Below are 13,179 nucleotides of genomic sequence, written 5' to 3' on the forward strand. Positions count from 1 at the left end.
TAGTAGTAGTATTATTGTTATTATTATTATTATAATACAGTAAGAACAGTCCAGTATGATTTAACGTCCTCCAGCATGACTCTGATCACCCACATCGAGCCAGCCAGAAGAGGAGTCCTATTGCGACAGGCAGAAAAGATCCTTAGTGCAGCGTGGATTATTATATTACAGTTTTTCTCAGTCGCTTTGGTGCATTTCTCACATCACTATTAACATTTGCACAACAGTTAGTGCATTTCTCAAAACAATTAGTACAAACTGCAAAACCTAGTTGATAACCTGCAAAAGCGTGTCACTTGCTCAAAATGGATAGTTCATTCCTCAAAAGCAAGTATTCATGTCAATGAAAGTGTCATCAAAATGAAAAGTCCTGACACCATTGTTTATGAACAAGATAGTCAAATGGCTTTGTCATGTTTTCATTATGACAGTTCACTCTGTAAGTGTTTTCCAATGCAAAAAAGTCAGATCTTGGTGACACTACCTGAAAATGCTCAAGACAGTACTATACACTATTTGCACAGCCATTTGAAATCTACAGTGGGTTACACATTACTGTATTTAGTGAGGTAAATTAGTACAAGACACTGAATACGTATGTTTCACATTTTTACTGCATAATGGCTTCCTCTTGTTGTGGGGTAAAAAGGGGCCCTTTTCCACCTCTGCGAGGTTGTCTTGCCTTGTCTTGTCTATGTGGTGCAGAGTAAAATTACAGTAATGTACAGTAAACATGAGATATACTGCTTTAACCCATATTACTGTAGTGTACAATAACAGTGCTTCCCACTTGTAAAATGCTGCAGTACAGTACCATACTGTAAATATGGCAAATATTTACTGTAACACTACTTTACACTACAATACAGTAAATATGTGCTGCAGTAAAGCTGTAAGTCTTAATGTAAAATGTAAAAAGTGACAAGTTCTTGTCCCACTGTAAGCTTCATGTATGACACAATGACAGTAGTGCAGTGCAGATTGTTTAGTGCTGAATTACTGTCCAATATACACACCTGTTCTCCCGACGAAATGTTTGAATAATTGAATTTACAGTGGTTCTCCCAACATTTGGCTGCACCCTTCGACCAGCCTCAGCCATTGTGAGGCCGTGATTGACAACATGGTCCACAATTGCCCTAATTTCATCAGGAATCTGCCTATGTACTTGGCCTCTTCTTCCTCTTCCCCTGTTTTGTCCCCTCCCCGCATCCCATCACCCAAGAGAAATTCTTTTTTCAGGAAAAAATGATAAAGAAATGTATAAAATTTGCTTCACAGATTTTGACAACTTGTTCAACATGTTTGTATGTAATGACTCAAGCAATGAAATGAGGACTATTAGTTTTTTTTATTTTTTATAGGGAATGACTATTCAGCATTCATAAGTATAGTTCATTTTGACTGACATGACATAAGCAAATGATAAAGTTGTAAAACAGCAGAGAATTGTATGAAAGCAATTGATGCATGTCCAAAAGCATTTGCAATTTGTTGGCAGGAATGAGAAACTGCTACTATAATGTGCACAAATGACTAAATGTTGTGGAGGTTGAACTAACAGTTATGAGAATTTCAATTCTGATCAGAGAAATGCACCAAAGCAATTGAGAAAAACTGTATTTAAAAAAATAAAATAAAAATAATAATAATAATAATAATAATAAGAAGAAGAAGAAGAAGAAGAAGAAGAAGAAGAAGAGGAACAGCGGGATAGTTCTTCTTCTCTAAACCCGGAACGTTTTTGCTGAGTTTCCTCGTTCCTCCAACGACGTGTTTAGTGTGACGGACACACCTGGTGCATGACCTTCAGTCTTCCCCTCTCCTCCTTAAAACTGACGATTTCATATTATACTTATTATATTAAGCTTTTGTTAAATCATCTGTGCGCTGTCTTCAAAACACAGAGTTATTAGCCGCCATGGCGTTGACGGAGTTATGGACGTCGAAGACTGTTTTAACGAGGTAAGTGAGCTGCTAGTGTTGTTGTTTTACAGTACATGCTAACTTGGCTATCAATGAATGAATGGTCTTTATTGTCATTAATATAGTACACGTACCATACAACGACATTTAGGAGGGGGGGCTCCCCTGGTGCTTGGATCTACTATACTCTATGCTAGGAAAGAAATAAATAAAATTAAAAAAAAGAAGGGAAAAGAGCTGGTTTACATAAATAAAGGCTATGTACACTATCCACTATACTATACTGTACAGATAAAACACTGTGCTGTACTCTATGCTATGCTATACCTATTCTAACATTTCCTATCTCTGAACCTTATGTACCCGAGGGTTGTCATATTGCACATAGTGTTATTGCACATTCATTTAAAGTGTCGCAGTTTGCAGGTTTGAAATGCAAACTGCTTTTTCTGCTAGCTTGCATGCTAACACGCCTGTGTCCATCTCTGTACTGTTTGTTGGGGTTTAGGGTTAGTAGAGTTTAGACTTAGTTGGGGTTTAGGGTTAGTAGAGTTTAGAGTAAAACCTGTTTTGACGATTTCTGGGAAATAACATTTAAACTGTAAAGACATGATAGATGGAGTCTAGTAACCCTAGGTTGACCTCTAGTAGACTCTAGTCTAACCCTAGGTGGTTCTCAACTGGTCTGGCTTTGGGACCCACATTTTTGGAGATATCTCCACCTCCAGAACCGTCGCCTCCCTCTCTCTCCCTCCATCTCCCCTCCTCCCCCCCCCCCCTCTTCTAAGGTGTACTACGATCATAACCTTGAACCTCTCTCTCTCTCCCTCCCTCCAGATGTCTACGCCACTTCCTCCCCCTCTCCTCTCCCCTCCCCGCCGCCACGCAGACCCGCCACAACTCCAACAGGACCTCGGTGGTCCGGTACGGCCGTCAGAAGTACCAGCGGGTCTACCCCGTCCTCCTGGTGCGGCCTGACGGGTCGGCCATCAACCTCAGATACCAGGAGCCCCGGAGGCTGCTGATGGTGAGTGTGTGTGTGTGTGTGTGTGTGTGTGTGTGTGCGCGTGCGTGTGTAACAGGTTCGTGCACAGAGGGAGCCGGACAACAGTACTGACGGGTACAGAAACAGTTTATTATTAAACACATTCTTTGCACCGAGCCTTGCTCAAGGGATCTCTGCCGGCGCATTACTCCTCACGCCCGACCCTTTCGGTCAAGGCTGGCTGTGTAGTGCTCTCCGCCGGTCACTCTCCCAGACTCTCTCTCTTTGGTTGCTCCCGCCCGTTCGCATTCGCCTCTCTTTCCGCTCTCTCTCTCTTCTCCACCTACTGAACCCCCGGGGGAAACAAACACACACATTAAGAGAGCGCCTGATGGAGACTCAATTGGCATCAGCCGGTGCCAATTACGCCCCCATCCCCTTCACCAACCGTCCTGTGGCTCCCCCTGCAGGTCGAACGCGCCATGCTCCCCGCAGTGTGTGTGTGTGTGTGTGTGTGTGTTTGTCCGTCCGTGTTTGTCCGTCCGTCTGTGTGTGAGAGACAGTATTTCTGTGTGCGTGTGTCCCCGTGCGTCTGTGTGTGAGACAGTATTTCTGTGTGCGCGTGTGTGTGTTAGGGTGTGTGTTCTTCAAGTTTTGTTACAAGTGTAAGAGAGTAGAATTTTTAGGCTTCGGTTCCTGACATTGCAGCACAAGACAATAAAGGCCGCCACAGAGTCGGGCGTACTGTGAGCAGACCGGACTCCGCGCGGCATGTCCCTAGTCGTTTGAGGTTTCATAGTCGAGCGTGCCACCGCGTACCAATTTCCTACATTTCTCATGCCAGTTTACTACATTTCCCACAATCCTTGCGTGCTGTTTACACTTTCTGTCATGGCGCCGTCCACCGATGATGAGGAAGAGATGCTCTGTCTTATGGCTTTGCGGGGGGGAAAGCAGAGAAGGTGGTATGTAAGGCCTCTCAACGAAACAAGGGATGAGGAAGGGGACTTCATCATGTTGGTGAGGGACATGCGAAGTATTGATGAAGAGACCCTTGCACCCTTGTAATCATCGCTCACCGGTCAATGCTGCACAAAGACATTATATGCATGTCGATGTGAAACAATTTCATGCCGAGCCATGTTTTGTGTGACACCAGTACGCGTCCGCTAGGTATGCGGACCTCTGCGGAGTCCGTTCCGCGTACGTTCCGCCCGACTCTGTGAGAGCCTTAAGAGAGTAAAATTCTTAGGCTTCGGTTCCTGACATTGCAGCACAACACAATAAGGCAATAGGCAGAACTCAAGATAAAAAAGTGACCGTAGTACAGGACATAAATGACAAATAAGACAGGGTACAATTAGCAGTATCCAGACAATAAGGCGATAGGTATAATACAAGATAAAAAGTGTCAATAGTACAGGATACTGTGTGTGTGTGTGTGTGTGTTTACATTTTCTGGCATTTAGCAGACGCCTTATTCCAAAGTGGCTTTACAATCCATACATTTGACTAAGTAAGTGAATCGTCAATTCACCAGTCGTAGCAGGAAGAGTGGCTGTCTGGGAGGGGGTTACAGTAGAGTTCTCAACTGTGATGGAGAAGTCTTGGAGAGGGGGCAGGCTTTCCCAGGGAGGAAGAGGAAGCTCGGTCTTATTACGGTTGAGCTTGAGATGGTGGGATGACGTCCATGTAGAGATGTCAGAGACACGTGCGCGTGTTCTCCCCCCCCCAGGAAGTCTTAAACTAACTATGATGTTGTGTCCCCCTGTCCCTCCCTCCCTCCTCTAGCTACCGGTCGACATCACCACCCTCTCCGAGGAGGAGAGGAAAGGGAGGATGAGGAGGAGAGATCCCAAGAGGGGCGTGGCCAAGACGAAGGTGGAGGAGTTTGACGGCGGCGACTTTAACGCTGCGGACTACAGCCGCTTCTGGAAGAAGAAGGAGTGATGTCATCAAGAGAGGAGAGAGGGAGAGGGAGGGAGGAGGGAGGAAAGGAGGATAAGGAGAGAAGAGAGGGGTTGATGGATGGGGACCTCCCTCTTCTCTCTCAGCCAATCAAGCGGCTGTATTTTGTGTTTATTTTCCTAGACCCCGCCCCTCCAGTCTTAGACCCTCCCCCTCCATGATTGCCAAGGACAGGTTGAGGGGGAACAAACAAACAGGCAGACAGACATGCTGAGATCTATTCTCTCCCCCCCTCCCCCCCTTCACAAAATGGCTGCACTTCACAAAGGAGGGAGAGAGAAAGAGGGGAAGAGAGTTTTGAAATTGTCTGCGGTGTTTAAAATGTACCTCTCTGTGTTCTTATGTCTGTTGTTAATAAAGTTTTTGTTTTGTCAATTTGAAGAGACGTAGCATGATAATATACCTTATTGCAACGGGAATTGTAATGACAATTCAGAATAGTGTCTCCTTTCTCCCTCTCCTTGCTCAATGCAAACTCCTTCAAAACTGAAACAATTAATCTGTCAATCATCTTCAATGTCTTAGTTACCTGACATTGACACGAGCAAAACACCTGTGTGGTTGAAATGCAGTTGTTACTAGTTACTATAGCATGTCTGACATTCACTACTAGTTACTATGGCTACGTTTACATTGCAGGTCTTGATGCTCAATTCCGATTCTTTTGTTTGGCAGTTCACATTACTTTTAAAATGTGACCTATATTTGACCTAGGCCTACATTGACTCCCATGTGAACATTCCACGGCCCTGAACAGACCCGCATGTGCAGAAGGACAGCGCACTAATAATACAATAATAATTACAATAATAATACATTAGACTTATATAGCGCTTTTCTAGACACTCAAAGACGCTTTACAAACTGAAAAGATCGAGTCGTAAAATAAAAAGAAACGTAAAAAGTATATCTAGATTTATGATATTTAATATAACATTGTGAGTTTTTCATGTGTACTGTTTTGCAATAAATAATTGATTACAAAAAATATATATGATAACATGATAACATATATAGGATAACATGATAACGTTACAACCGGATTCATTTTCAAGTTTTTGTGCAGCGGAAGCATATTTTTTGTGCAGCAAAGATATGAGCAAGTGCGCCTAGAGTGCAGGGTTGCCAGATGGGGCGGGTTACCGCTGAATGGGCTACTGGATTCATCGGTCATAGACTGGTTAGGCTGTAAATTGTCAATCCCATCTGGCAACCCTGCTAGAGTGATGTAAAAGTCGCATTAAAAGCGACTTGACAGTTCAGACGGGGGCACATTGCTAAATATCAGACATGTATCCGATGTAATACCACCTCTGAACGCCACCCAGGTTGGATTTAAAAAAGTTCATGTGACTTGCGCTGTTCCCACGGCCATGCCTTTTTTTCGGATTTGGGTCACATTTCACTGCAGTGTGAACGTAGCCTAAAGCATGTCTGTCTGACATCAGTACTAGTTTAAATGAAGTCATCACTATTGCTGTCTAGAAGTCAGTCTGTCACCATACAAAGTAGAAGGTGTGCTGGTTCCTGTAGCGTGAGAAGAGGCAGGACAACAGGGAGTGTCGTAGCTTTCTTTATTAGTAGCATTTGTTATTTGTACAGGACATGACTGTTGCTCAGTACATGTTAAATACCATTCTCCCAGCACAGAAATTAGCTTCTTATCCTTTAATATAGTGGTGTATTGACAGTTGGCACAAACAATATATTAATGCAGAATATTCTCTCACAATGCTGTACACAATAATACTGATTCCAAAACACACGAAAATAAATCAACAATACATAAATATAAAAAAATGGAAATGAACACTCATTAGAAGAAAGTCACGTGGAGTCGTGACCTCATAATGAATTCTTTCCTTCAGTGCAAACTTCAGCGAATCAAAACAAAGAAAAAAAACAACAACCCAGCAGTCTTATTTGTAGAGTTTTGCAACCAGCCTGAAGAGAGAGAGAGAGAGAGGGAAGATGAGATCAGAGGTTGAATCTCAAAAGTCTTTCCTCTCTTCTCCTCATCTCCATCTCAAAACTAATTGAAGAAGATCTGGAGTCCCCCCCCCCCCCTCATCAGACCATGGAAAGACTTTTGAGATCCAACCGGTGTCAGAAACAGGCGGGGGCTCCAGTCCTTCAGTCTAGTGTTACAACACAAGGGTGGGGGTGTGTGTGTGTGTGTGTGGGGGGGGGGGGTGGTTTCCCCCAACACAAGGGTGTGGTGGGGGGGTTCCCCAAAGTGACTGAGCGAAGTCCCACAGGACTAGGAGATGGGCTGTAATGGGTCTATCCTGACCAATTAAAATGCCTCTATTTTAGACAGAGAAAGACAGAAAGAGGGGAAGAGACAGATAGAAGAAAGACAGCAGGAGAGAGATCCAGAGAGAGAGATTAAAAGCATACCAATAGCACTCTTCACAGCATGACATCCTTATATAGCGTATCCAATATGATTGGTCAGATTAAAAAAATAACAAAGCAGACTTAAAAAATAGCAAAAGAAAGAGAAACCTCTATATTCAAGAAAACGAATAAGGCAAGCAAGCTCAACTATAGAGTCAAAATCACTATTTACATACAGTGTACACTTTGTAAATAACTTTGCAAACACGTTTGTGACTAACAATTGTGTGGGGTTTGTCGCCCCCTACTGGTTCAAATAGGTGTCACACCGTCGAGGGCAGCAACACAGTGCAGTTTACACCCATGCTTTCCATCTACACTCAATAAAGAGCACTCCAGATAAAAACTGCCCAAAGCAAAGGCATGTCCCCAAAACACAACATATAATAAAAGTCCAAAACCAAATAACCCCTACTCCCAAAACCAACCGTTAATCCCCTTGTCCGAGATACTTCTTGTGGATCTGGAATAATCGAATGGGCGCAAAGAAATACTGTGGAGAAACTTCACCATCATCGGCCTAGAGGTTAGGTGGAGCACATTAGCATCTTAGCTACACCCGTCCAATCCTCTCAGATCTACAGGCTGTGTCTAGGGGGGGTGGGGGCTAGGAGGCTAGGCTAGGAGGCTAGGCTAGCAGTAGGCTAGGAGACTAGGCTAGGAGGCTAGGCTAGGAGGCCAGGAGACTAGGCTAGGCGTAGGCTAGCAGTCAGGGCAGGTTTCCCGAGGGCGTCGTAGCACTGATGAGGTGTGAGAGGATGTAGTTCTTTCTAAGGCCTCTGTTTAACCCTGTCTCTCTTCACTGACCTGGTTCCCTACAGGAAGGAGAAAATAAGGATTCTAGAAGTCGATAATAAGGATTCTAGACTTCCTGTTGCTGCCAGGCCAAGGCCAGTGTGTGTGAGATGTTTCAAGGCCAGCTTGTTGACCGCAGATGCCAGAACATTCCTGTGTTCCTGGTTCATCTCTGGCTGACAGACCACGGCAGTGACCACGGCAGTGACCAGTCAGAGATGCGAGCCCAGATCCATCTGAATCAACCGTCTTGACCCAACTAATCTCTCTGAGTGTCGACTTCATTATTCAACCTGTTTGGATTTTATACTTCTATACTCCCACCCTGCCAGCCCACCAGGATGCTAAGCTAGTCCAGTCAACAGGTACATAACCCACAACCCCATAAGTCTCTCAAGTAAACACTGACCCCACACACACACACGCACACACACACACAGCTTTAACAAACCGCTCCTAGACAACAGAAGAAGACGACGTCTGTTACCTCGCTAAGCTAAGAGGTTGTATGCTAGCTAATGTCTAGTCCAGTATGTCTGAGGCAGCGGCGGTCAGAGGAGCAGCTCTCCTCGTGACTCAGATAACGACAGGAATGAAACCCGTGACTATGAGTGACCACTAGAGCCCACACACTCACACACTCACACACTCACACACTCACACACTCACACACTCACACACACACACACACACACACACAGCTCTGAGAGACACACACACACACACACACACACACACACACACACACACACACACACACACACACACACACACAGCTCTGAGAGAGACACACACACACACACCTCTGACACAGCCACTGAGACAGTAGAAGTAGTATAAGACAGTATAAGACCATGTGGCTGCTTCTGCGTGATCATTACCAGGGTCAAAGGTCGTTCATGGGTTAACTGGCTCTGTGCAGCTGGGGTCACAAATAAAAAAGGCATGTTCCAAAAACACACGCGCACAACTCTTAAGGGAAGACAGAAATAAACCCTCCATCTGTGTGTGTGTGAGACTGTTCTGTTCCTAACTGAAATGGGGGTGAGGTCGAGAGGCTGAGAGATGGAGAGAGAGAGCAAGAGGGAAAGAGAGAGAGGGAGAGAGAGAGAGGCAGAGAGAGAGAGGCAGAGGGAGAGGGGGGGGGAGAGGCAGAGGGAGAGGGGGAGAGAGAGAGAGGCAGAGAGAGAGAGAGAACAAACAGATCTCTTCATCTCCATCCATACCAGCACATGACTGAAGTGTTGAGCGTGTTTCACGGTCTGCACTGCTCCTCCTGCTCCAGGGGTAGAGAGACCCCCAGTGTGGGGGGGGAGAGAGAGAGCCCCTCGATGGTAGGGACGCTGGGAATGGGAGGGCTGACCCCCTAGTCAACCAAACTAAATCACCTGGCACCTAGCAGCCCTCCCTCCCTCCCTCCCTCCCATGTTCTAACCTTGCCTGGCCTCTCTCCCTGCCTCCCTCCCTCCCTCCTCCTTGCCTCCCTCGTTCCCTCCCTCTCTCCCATGCTCCAGCCTCTCTCCCTCCCTCCCTCCCTCCATGGACTAGCCTTGCCTCCCTCCCTCCCTCCATGGACTAGCCTTGCCTCCCTCCCTGCTTCCTTGCCTCCCTCCCTCCCTCCCTGGTCCAGTAGCGTCCGTGCTAAGCTAACCCCTACCCTGAGGTCCATAGCCGCCCTCCTCTCTAGATCTAGACACCGTGCTCTGAACAGGATGGAAGCGCACGAGGAGAGAGAGAGGCCGTTAGCCCGTTAGCATTAGCCTAGCGACAGTCTACTGGTCTGCTATGGGGACTGGGAGGAGCTTGTCACAGAGGTCGGGGGTCAAAGGGGACAGGAGTGACCTGGGGTCAGTCAGGAAGAGGCTAACAGCAGAGTGTCTCTGGAGGATGTCTCTGTACACTGAGAGTTGAGCTCACAGCCTAAAACGTGAGGAACTGGCTTGATAACTAAACACAGAGGCTGACCTGGAGAAACACAGTAGAGAGAAACCTGCTTTATACACTGGACTCTCTGTGTGTCCTGGGCCTGTGTGTGTGTGTGTGTGTGTGGGTGTGTGTGTGTGTCTGTGTCTGCGGGAATGTGTGTGTTGGACTGTGTGAATGCTGGAATGTGTGTGTGTGTGTGTGTGTGTGTGTGTCTGCGGGAATGTGTGTGTGTGTGTGTGTGTGTGTGTGTGAAAACCGGAGACAGACGGAGGGTGCGTGGGGCTGTAGGGGGGCAGAGGAGGGGGGGAGGGGGGGTCATCATGGTGACTCTGCGGGGGTGCTGGCTGGAGCGGTGGTCTTCTTCTTTGGCAGTTTCTTCACTGTCTTGGTTTGAGTCTGAGGAGGGAAGCGAGGAGAGAGGGAGGGATGTAAGTTTGTATAATAATAATAATAATAATAATAATAATAATAATAATAATAATAATAATAATAATAATAATAATACATCAGACTTATATAGCGCTTTTCTAGACACTCAAAGACGCTTTACAAACTGAAAAGATTGAGTAGTAATAATAAAAAGAAACAAAATAAATAAAAGAAAGTATAGGGGCCTAATTGAGGTAGTGCTGGGGACACATGGGAAGGGGAGGGGGAGAGGGTTAACTGGTGAAGGCGAGCTTGAAGAGGTGGGTTTTGAGGGCCTGTTTAAATGTTGGGAGGGTGTTGGCCTGTCTGATGTGGTTGGGGAGGGCGTTCCAGAGGGACGGGGCTGTGGCTGAAGAGGCCCTATCACCCCAGGTCCGGAGCTTGGTCCTGGTGGTCTTGAGGGTGGTTTGGTCGTCAGACCTGAGGCAACGGGAGGGGGTGTGGAGGGGGACGAGGTCGGCAAGGTAGGAGGGGGCCAGATTGTTGATGGCTTTGTAAGTGGTGAGTAGGAGTGTCCTAATGTTCTAATGGGAAAATGAGTGTTAGTTGACTAGCGATGTGTCGTTGATTTTCAAAAACGCTGACATGTATTCACATTTTTCGAAAAGAACAGTCAGATAGATCATGACATCAGATCCCGACATGAGGACCAAAGCATTAGAACGTGTCACAGATGAGAGAGAAGGCGATGCAGACAGGATGGTAGAACAGAGGCTGATTGTGAACTGGAACAAGGCCGCTTCACAAACCTCCACGCTGCATTCCTGAAGGAGGTCATGCAAATGTACGTTTGGACGTACGCAGAGACACACACACACACACTCTCGCACACTCACTCACACATACATTTAACATTTTTACATTTTTGGCATTTAGCAGACGCCTTATTCCAAAGTGACTTACAATCATTTGACTAAGCAAGTGAATCATCAAATCACCAGTCGTAACACGTAACATTCTCTCACCTTGTCACACCCACACACACACACACACACACTTCAAACCATTTTCCTCTGACTCACCCCCTCTTAGTGCAGAGGAGGCAGGGTCCTACTCTCTGCGTGTGTGTGTGTGTGTGTTTATGTGTGTGTGTGTGTGTGGTGTGTGTGAGTGTGTGTGAGTGTGTGTGTGTGTGTGTGTGTGGTGTGGTGTGTGTGAGTGCGTGTGTGTGTGTATGAGTGCGTGCGTGCGTGCGTGTGTGCGTGCGTGTGTGGATATGTATGTGTGTGTTAGGGATGCTCCGATCTGGATTTTTGGGGCCGATACCGATCACCGATTTTTTTCCTCAAGATCAACCGATACCGATACCGATACCGATTTTTAAAAAAATACATAACTGTAGGCCTACTGACTGGATAGCCTACATATTTTTTGCTTTTTAGACAAAAGTTTTGATCCATTAGGCACCAAGCAAACGCAGACCCATTTTTATGGCATAGTAAAAGTCTGGCCTATCACCCAGTTAGGGCCTGAAGCCCATGTCAGTCGATATGGCTGTATAAAAGACATCATAAACGTGGCCTTCATGGTTTACATACTGTTACGTCCTCCTATGTTTTCTGTTCAGTTATCTGGCTTCCCCAGGGGAAGAAAAAAAAAAGAAGGAAAAAAAAAAAAAGATCGGTTTTTGCGATCGGCCATTTTTGCCGATCACCGATCGAGTCATTTGGAGTGAAATCGGCCGATTTAAATCGGTGGCCGATAAATCGGAGCATCCCTATGTGTGTGTGTGTGTGTGTGCGTATATGTATATGTGTGTGTGCGTGTATATGTATATGTATATGTGTGTGTGTGTACGTGTGTGTGTGTGTGTGTGTGGTGTATATGTATGTGTGTGTGTGTGTGTGTGTGTGTGTGTGTACCTCTGTCTTGGCGGCAGGTTTCTTGGGGGTCTTGACGCTGGCGGTGCGTTTGGGGGCCTTCTCCACCACGTCCTCGTCTGAGTGCTCCGTCCTGACGTCCGATTGGTCAGAGACGTGCGTCCTGGTGTCCGATTGGTCAGAGCCGTGCTGCGACACCTCGTCAAACTGGGGCGCTGCAGAGGAGGAGCGAGCTGAGGGAGGGAGGGAGAGAGAGGGAGGGAGAGAGAGGGAGGGAGAGAGAGAGAGGCATATGGACGGTGTGTTTGTTGTTATTACATTTCCATGTTTGGCATTTAGCAGACGCCTTATTCCAAAGCGACTTTACAATCAATACATTTGACTAAGTAAGTGAACCATCAATTCACCAGTCACCATTGGCAGTCGTCGTGCTAGGAGAAGATTATATAATCAAACTTTTTTTTAAAAATGGATCTGAGTGAAGATATCTGGTTCTGAACGTCCTGATCAGTCCTCAGGCCTCTGATGTTCCAAATGATATACGAGTCAATTCCTACAACTCCCAGGATTCCCCTCTCCCTCCCTCCCACGCCAGGTGCTTCTGTTGAGCAGTTCTAGAGCTAGCTAGCTAGCTAGCGCATGCTGATCTCTGATCTCATAGTCTGACGTATTTTAACACGGTATGACACATTTTTAGGAAGTAAAACCTAGGTACTAAACACCTAGGTAACTATGTAAAAGCCAGGCGAAAAAGGTGCTTTAAGCTTTGTTTTAAAAATATCCATACCCTCAAGTCCTCTGGTAAGCCGTTCCAAAGTCTAGGGCCATAGTGGCTAAAGGCGGTTTTAATACAAGTGTAATGTGTTCTCTCCTTCTGGTCCTGGTTAAAACCACCAGCAGCTGAATGTTGTACAAGCTGGAGTTGATCTA

The 13,179-nt window shown here is 46.0% G+C and overlaps 2 protein-coding genes across 2 annotated transcripts in view; one reads left to right on the forward strand and one right to left on the reverse strand.

Moving 5' to 3' along the window:
- Window positions 1–1,792: 1,792 nt before the first annotated feature.
- mrpl55 (mitochondrial ribosomal protein L55) lies at window positions 1,793–5,199 on the forward strand. The gene is made up of 3 exons (XM_080535521.1): window positions 1,793–1,965; window positions 2,764–2,953; window positions 4,703–5,199. Exons 1-3 carry the CDS (start codon window positions 1,922–1,924, stop codon window positions 4,859–4,861), a joined length of 393 nt encoding a protein of 130 aa, XP_080391647.1. The 5' UTR covers window positions 1,793–1,921; the 3' UTR covers window positions 4,862–5,199.
- Window positions 5,200–10,318: 5,119 nt separating this feature from the next.
- reep2 (receptor accessory protein 2) overlaps window positions 10,319–13,179 on the reverse strand; it is a gene marked incomplete at both ends in the record, with an annotated part of 16,870 nt that continues 14,009 nt past the window's right edge. Inside the window, 2 exons of the mRNA XM_080536370.1 lie at window positions 10,319–10,396; window positions 12,292–12,482. Coding sequence (XP_080392496.1) covers window positions 10,319–10,396; window positions 12,292–12,482 — 269 coding nt within the window. The remainder of the gene's footprint in view (window positions 10,397–12,291; window positions 12,483–13,179) is intronic.

The sequence above is a fragment of the Nansenia antarctica genome, assembly GCF_963989245.1.
Source record: "Nansenia antarctica genome assembly, chromosome: 7".
Classification (NCBI taxonomy): domain Eukaryota; kingdom Metazoa; phylum Chordata; class Actinopteri; order Argentiniformes; family Microstomatidae; genus Nansenia; species Nansenia antarctica.

Bases quoted from the DNA above. Each gene is read 5' to 3' on its own strand.
- mrpl55 (XM_080535521.1), top strand. From the start codon at position 1,922: ATGGCGTTGACGGAGTTATGGACGTCGAAGACTGTTTTAACGAG. The intron at 1,966-2,763 runs GTAAGTGAGCTG...CCCTCCCTCCAG, and splicing joins TCGAAGACTGTTTTAACGAG to ATGTCTACGCCACTTCCTCC. The intron at 2,954-4,702 runs GTGAGTGTGTGT...TCCCTCCTCTAG, and splicing joins AGCCCCGGAGGCTGCTGATG to CTACCGGTCGACATCACCAC.